This window comes from Fragaria vesca, linkage group LG4 (assembly GCF_000184155.1).
Source record: "Fragaria vesca subsp. vesca linkage group LG4, FraVesHawaii_1.0, whole genome shotgun sequence".
In the NCBI taxonomy this organism is placed as follows: domain Eukaryota; kingdom Viridiplantae; phylum Streptophyta; class Magnoliopsida; order Rosales; family Rosaceae; genus Fragaria; species Fragaria vesca.
The window spans coordinates 4,794,638-4,802,386 of record NC_020494.1 but is presented as its reverse complement, the minus strand read 5'-3'; the positions used below and the strand labels follow the sequence as shown (position 1 = coordinate 4,802,386).

The window sequence follows — 7,749 nt, the reverse complement described above, 5'->3', positions numbered from 1 at the left end:
AAAAAANAAAAAAAAAAAAAAAATAATCTAGCTTAATTAGTTTGGATCGTCGACTCAAAGCAATATATAATCAACGCAATTACGCAAACAAGTTTACAGTCCAACCTGAAGAAAACTGATTCGCATCCACATCCACGATTCGTGCCCATGGCATACTCCATGGAGTCCATGGCCACCTTTCACACGTCAATTTCGTCCACACAAGGTATTTCGTCAACAAAAATAGCACGAGAGGGAAAATAAGAATGGAGAAGAAAATATAATACACACTAGTTGCATCAACATACATCGTGCATACTAGAATTTCTGAAAAATAATAGAAAGAAACATTTTTGAAGACTTTAGCAACTGGGCTAGATAGTCACTGTACGATCTGCACCCTTAAGAGTGAGTCTGAGAGATATGAGAAGAAACTACATTAACACTTTCGTCGCTGTTTTTTTTTTTAAATTAAATATTACAACTTCGTAAGTCAAACTCACAATCTCCTACAAACTAAAAGAAGACTATGTCGTTAGACCAAATGGTATTAAACACACTTACGTCGCTATTAGAACAGGAATAATTTGTGAGAAAACAATAGCAAAAAATAAAAACGTATTGTATATGATTCGTCTTCGTCTTCGTCTTCGTCTTCTTCTTCTCTACTTGGGAGGTCTCTCCTCGCTGGCGGCCGGTCATCATTTGTAAGAGAATTCAGAGAAATTATGACCAGACAAGGCACGGGAGATTTCCGTGCACTTTCTCCTCAAGTCAGTCAACTGATCAATTGCTTTAAACTATTCAAAGTCTATGTTCATGACTACTGCGTCCCTCCAAAATAAAAATATCAATGCATCTTGATTGGTAAACAACTAGAAATAAAACCCTTGCTTTGCTGCGGTCTATTTTCACAAAAATTGTTTGTAATTAATGCAGTTTTTTTATTTATTTAAGGGTTTGGAACCCAGCTAAACTGGAGAAATTTTAAATACACATCTCTAATCTCTTAATACACACCCCTATTATTTTATATTTCATATCAGATTTTATAGGTATGTTTAATTACAAAAACATTCATCAATTATTAAGGAAAAAAAAACTTCTTCTTCCTTAAAACCTAACTCTTCTCCACTATTACTACGCATCAAAAGAAAATTTATAAAAACCTCTTCTTCAAAATTCATCATCTAAAATTCGACTACTGTCGTAATCACATATATTATTTACCGATTCATTTGGTTTTTTTTTTTATCAAATTTTATCTTGCAGACTAAAAACTAGTTTTTATACTATTGTACTTCTACTAGTTTCTTAACTTTGAAAAAATTATGTATGTTCAATATTTTTTTTCTTCAAATTCTAACCGATTGATATCATACTGGAGATTTGAAGTTCGAATATAATACTACTCTTTTGATTATAAGTTGAAAAATATAAAATTTCTAACCCAAAAAAAAAATCTAACAGAAAATAAAAGAGAATACGTAAAGAGAGTTGTGAAATAGTAAATATATAATAATTATATTAAATAACAGATTATTATTAGTTTTAGATACTGTGGGTATTTTAGACTGTTTGGGATGTGTATTTAGTATAATATTGAAATGAAAAACTAGATGAGTAGTGTATTAAGTAAATGATGTGTATTAAGAGATTAAGGTTGTGTATTTAAAATTACTTGCCAAGTTGCGAGGCTCAGCTTAATGCAGTTACAATCATAAGCTAAGAAACATTCATAATTTTAATTATATCTATAAAATGAGATAATCATATATAGGTTTTAATCAATAAGGAAACAACATGTGAAAGAAAGAAAGAAATGTCTAGAGAAACAGGTGACGACAAATACAAAACTACAACTGAAAAAATAGGGATAAAAACGTCCTCACATTATTCACGTGAATAGTGCTTATGAATAGTTAACTAACAAATTCAGTTATGCAAAGGTTTGGGGCATCGTTTTGTCTTTTATTATGAACTAATTAATGGTTGTTATTATTGGCATTGAATTTGTTTTTCAGCTAGGAAGGCATAATTTATGGTTAGAGAGCGATTGTGCAAGCGTGCTTACATGTCTGTTGTCATCCAATTTTCTTCATTTGTGGCCTCTTTGTATAGCATGGAGTAATTGCATGCACCATATCATATCAATGACTTTTCGTTGTTCTCATGTTTTTCGGGAAGGAAATACTATTGCTGATGGTTTTGCAAATTTGGGTTTGGGTTCTTCATTGCTTTGGCATGTTTCTCCTCCTCCTAGTGTATCTCTTTTCCTTTTGAGGGATGCGTTAGGGTATATGATTATCAAGTTAATTAGATGGCAGACCTGACAGTGACTTTTCATATCTGGTGTTTGACGGTCTCTTATTTTCTTCAACAGCAGTTTGCAGTCTTTTCAATTGTTTTCATCTGGCAAGTTGTTTCTAGAGCTGGTCATGTTTTATTTGCCATGTTGTTGGAAGGTGGTACTTGGTTATCAGGGAATTCACATCTCATTTCACGTTGGTGTATTATTATTGGGGAATGGTGATATCCAAGATTAGTGTTCACAGCTGCTTTGATGCTCCAAATTAAATGGACTACTTGTATATTTTATCTACCAACTTTACTTTTGGTTTGTACAAGAGATGAGAATACTCTATTCTCTTTTTTTAGTTTCCGTCTCGTATGGTTTCTTATTTGAACTATGTAATTTTTCTTATTTTTGATAAAAATAAAATCAGGACGTGAGGTCCAAACCCTTAAAAAAAAAAAAGTTAACCAACAAATAGTATATAATAAATTTATGGATCTGCTAATATAAATATATTTATAATATAGTTGTAATCTAGAGCTACCTGAGTAGCTTTGTATTACCTAATCATCTATTAAACTAATTTTTCGGTCACATATCGACATACCATCTTTTTATTTCTAGGTCTATGAGTATATATATCATTAGTTTTGGATATTTCAAGCTAATGAAATAGATGAGTGTTTGGGTAATCATAATTATGATTTAATGTTGGACATATTTAGTTCGTCTTTTGATTTGATCTAGCTGGCTCAATACCCAAATAATCATAAATTCGTCTGGCTGAAAATATTCAAGATTTATCATAGGAACCCAAAACTACTAAACCGTTGATGAGGTAAAAACATAACCCTAATGGCTCTCCGCAGCCTCTCCCGTTTTCTAAACCCCCGCCGTCTTGGCCCGGGTCTCCAAAGGCGGACGACGACGCCGACTCTAAGCCGGACCCTTTCGGCATCAAGCCCTCCTCTGGAGGCATATCTAGACTTGTCGTGGTCAATCAATTGCAACCCCCAACCCCTATATGAGGAATCGCTGCTCCTCCCTCCCACCCTATGGCTCTTAACAACTGGTCAAATGTTTGCAGGTAGAGCCTGACCCTAACGAGCTCGACTCAAAGCTTCGTGGTCTTTCAAATCTGAAGGGATGAAGATCAAATCTGAAGGAATGAAGGTGACGGTGATCTGGATTGACCTATCACATCAGATTGTTGCTATGGAGACCAATTGGCGAAGCCGGATCAGATTTTCCCTTGGGCTGGTTGAACGGAGAAGAGGGGCAGAGGTCATGTGGCCAACAGATCTCAGTTTTGAAGGGCAGTGGATGGGGCCAATCGATGCTCTGTTGCTGCCGATTCGAACTCGAGCAAGACGTCCACACTTCTCCAAGACGATGACCGGAAGTGCTAGAGGAGGAAAACTGTAGGGTCGGGTGCCCAGAGAAGTTTGCCAACCCAAACCATTTGGTGGGCCGAATCCATGTCAATTGCCCACACTTGTTGGAAGGTTGTGGGTGGCCGAAGTACAAACGCAATCTTGGTTTTGGGCCTATTTATGGACCTAATCAATGGACTCTAACCCTCAAGGTTTTCGTATCTAGGAGCCAGGGGGTTTCAATTTTTCTATTGAATTATCTGGAGTAGTATCAAAAGGTAATTCAAACGTATGAGTGCATTGATAGCTTGGCAAACTGTGCGAGTTGGATGCAGCGAGATGGATTCATAGGACTTAGAGTACCGCAATTGAGCGTCTTGGCTCTAGTTTTATGTTTCTCTGGTATCTTATTTTGTTTCTAGTTTAATCCTCTGTTAAGATCACTTGAATAAGTGAGTTAAATGTCTAATGTAATGGTGCTTTGATATCATTTTGGTCTGAGTTTATTAATGAAATTTCTAGGGCTGCTGCCCTTTTCCCTTAAAAAAAACTAAACCGTTGATGAGATGTTGATATCTAATCGAAAAGCTGGTGAAACTAGCCGGTTACCTTAATAACGATACTTGATCTATTAGCCTTAGGGTTTGTCTACTATAATGGGTATGGTATACATACCCTTAAGATGTGGTTGTATATGCTTGCAAGGAGGTGGTGGGCTAGGGACTTTGAAAAACATTTGCCTAGGAATTGGGTACTACCCATCACCATAGTAGAATTTTCCTTAGTTAATTGAGAATGATTTGTGAGTGGTGTTAATTAAGTGTTTATTCTCTTTCAGTAGAAGAAAACATGCATGTCAAACAAAATCAACAAATATTCATGGGACATGGTATGGAAATATGGAATAGAGATTTGGGGACACAGGCACAGGTGTGCGCTTCCGATTCAGTAGGTAGCTAATGAACATTTTATTCAACGAGAAACTAGTACCGCCATTAACACAATAATATATTCAAGTAATATAACCTTATAAGTATAAGGTAACGCCTCAACATTATTACTAATAACTATCATTAGTAAATAAACGGGTACCATGCTACGCATGCTGCGAACTATAGCAGCGTATACCAAAGCATAAACAGCCATGCTCATTCTTATTAATTCCCTCCCAGATTTCCATGGAACTCCTTCACATAATGCTGCACCCACCAACGTTAACAGCAGCTTTAGCAATTTCTGCGAGAACATTTATGATATTGAGAGCTTTACTGTAATTCGCGAGGGTCTGAGTGCCAGATCGAGCTTTCTTCTTCTGAGATGAAACGATAGATCAACAAAACAAAATTTGATTATCACCAAAAGAGAATTAATAAACGCTTCGAGCTACAAAAAATAGTAAAGCATGCATGCACCAAATCTGATCCCAAACGGCATGCCTCAAGAACACACACACACACATATAAGACTCTAGGAAATTTATAAGAAAGATTAAGAAAAAGGATAACAAACAGGATTATTGGACGACGACGGAGTTTCATTAGATGATTGAGATTCAGTATTAGAGGTCGACGTCTGACCAGAAACCTGCACCAACAAATGCATTTGAAGTCGTTAGTTATGTATATACTGCCGAAATTTATATCTTGACTGTATTTCAAATGGGAGATCGAGTGCATCCTAGCTAGCTAGCTAAACCTCCCAACAATTGCAAGTTTAATTTGATTGTACCACCTGACTTTTTGGTGTTGCTGCAGGTATACAAGGAGCAATCTTCATTTGGAGGAAGGTGTAGTTGTCCAAGAAGTTGTCGTGCTTGTGAGTATATCTTCTGTTGCGATAACACGACCAGCAGAGGTAGAACAACTCAGGTTCTGTAGAGCTACTGAAGCAAGTGACGCAAGTAAAATACAGTCCGGAGAGGAAAGTGCCATTCTTACATCCATGGCCATTGCACCAACAGTTAAGCCTCCCACTCTTGTCGAGATAGTAAAGGGTGATGAATTCCCAATAATCCAGCTTGCCGTCCCCGTTTTTGTCTACCACGTTGAACGAACTCGATTTCATTTGTGTAGACTCACCGGGATTAGCAAGGTGCTTCCGGTATTCCTCCAGGCTTATTCTCCCATTGCGATCTGAATCCATTTTGTCGAAAGTTGTTTTTGCCATCTCCTTTAGCTCTTCAGACAAATTGCTGTAATAAGCTAAAGCGGCCAAACGTACTTCATCTTCATCTACGTTACTCATCTCGATCTCAGGAAATTAGTACTATAGCTAGAGCATAGATAGAGCTTCCGGTGGTTTCTATATACTCAATCTCTTGAAGTTGACCAAGCTAGTCTACAGTCTACCAGCAATTTCCTATAATTGAAAATAAGTATTGTTATGTCTTCGTCTTCCTCTCGCTGGACTTGGACTTGTTCTGCAAGTGGTTGTAATTGACTAATATTCGAGAAGGAAATGCAATATATACGAAATCCGCAAAATATGACCAAAACTATATATGGACTTTTCTTCAACTTGCTCTCACCCAGATCGATACATTCCTGTTAGCGATATATTCATCATACTACAACTTATGCATCCGACCATGGATAAAGCGATCTAGTAATTTATAGTGTGTGTATTATATAGACACACAAACACACATTTTCTGGTTCCATTAATTCATGGCAAAAACAAGTATTGGAATGGTCTTAATCAGCTTCTAAACTAGTGAAAGAACATATATTTTTGATAAAATTAGACAAAAATCCAAAATACTAACCTCTTTTAAGATAAACCCATACATAATTTTCTTTCATTATACACCCACTCCACATAAGCAAACTTACCATATAGAGCATATGTCTATAATTAATATTTTTCTTCATTTTTCGGTTTCTCTGATTTGCCCTTAAGACTATAGAAAGCTAAATTTGGTATCTTTCTCAATTTTAGCATCAATTTGAAACTTAAATACTGAGCTAAAATTTAGTTGGATTTAACTTTGTCATAATCAATTACATTCTTTAATTTCTTACTTTGTTATTACTAACTTGAATGTGTATATATATGTTATATACAGAAGTATTTCATTTGTAATAGAATAATTCTTTTCATTTGTAATAAAATGATTCTTTTCATTTGTAATAGAATGATTATTTTCATTTCTAAGCTCACATTTGGTGTCTCTCTACATAGTTGAAAAATGTCTAACTGTAAGGTACACGTTCTTGTTCTTTGATTAATTTTCTTCTTTTTAGGTATATTATTATATAATTTCCCATCCTGATCGAGAGAACTTTTTACTCTCAACTACTTACATTTCTAATGTACCTATTAAGTAGAACATGATATGATAATATACCTAAAAATGAAGAAACCCAAAATAGGGTTTAGGGTATAGGGTTAAGGTATAGGGTTTAGGGTATAGGGTTAGAGTTTAGGGTATAGGGTATATGGTTTAGGGTTTACGGTATAAGGTTTAGGGTATATGGTTTAGGGTTTAGGGTTTAGGATTTAGGATTTAAAAAATCAAGGTTTTTGACAAAATAGTTAAAATAGTTTTTCATCATAAAAATCCACATGTTAAAATTTGAATGGAATAGAGGACACGTCAGATAGCCACATGGTCTTACGGTAAGTTGGTAACACTGTAAATTTTTTTTCTTTTTACTCTAATAATCATATATCTTATTTATATTATATTCTAACTTATGTATAGATTAGAGAATGAATTCCTTTCACCTAGATTTTTTCATAAAAATAAAGAAAGGTGCATGATTCTTGCAAATTGATTGAAAAATGTTAGTGTTAGAAGAAAAACTCATAACCGAGGTGTCACACCCCGGTTCTTAAGTTATTTTACGGTTATTTACTTTTGATATTACTTAGGTCTTTTACCGTGTTGAGTAACCATTTACCATTAAGGACCCTAGAGTTGATTTTTTGTAGGAAAATTATTTTGGGAAAATTTCTTGAAGGAGGTCGTAGAGGACGTTAATACGAATTCGTAGACATGCTAAACATTAAAATCAAAGTTAGCATGAACAAGTTATCAGATAAATGGTAAAATATTTGAGTTGGTAAAAGGGGGTAATTTTTGTAGGCTTTATTTTTGGG

General features: G+C 35.1%; 1 protein-coding gene across 1 annotated transcript; it reads right to left on the bottom strand.

The window, feature by feature from the left end:
* Positions 1 to 4,811: 4,811 nt before the first annotated feature.
* Positions 4,812 to 5,878, bottom strand: LOC101308274. Its single transcript, XM_004296489.1, has 3 exons — positions 5,380 to 5,878; positions 5,158 to 5,232; positions 4,812 to 4,960 (listed from the first exon to the last, which is right to left on the bottom strand). Exons 1-3 carry the CDS (start codon positions 5,812 to 5,814, stop codon positions 4,838 to 4,840), a joined length of 633 nt encoding a protein of 210 aa, XP_004296537.1. The 5' UTR covers positions 5,815 to 5,878; the 3' UTR covers positions 4,812 to 4,837.
* Positions 5,879 to 7,749: the final 1,871 nt, after the last annotated feature.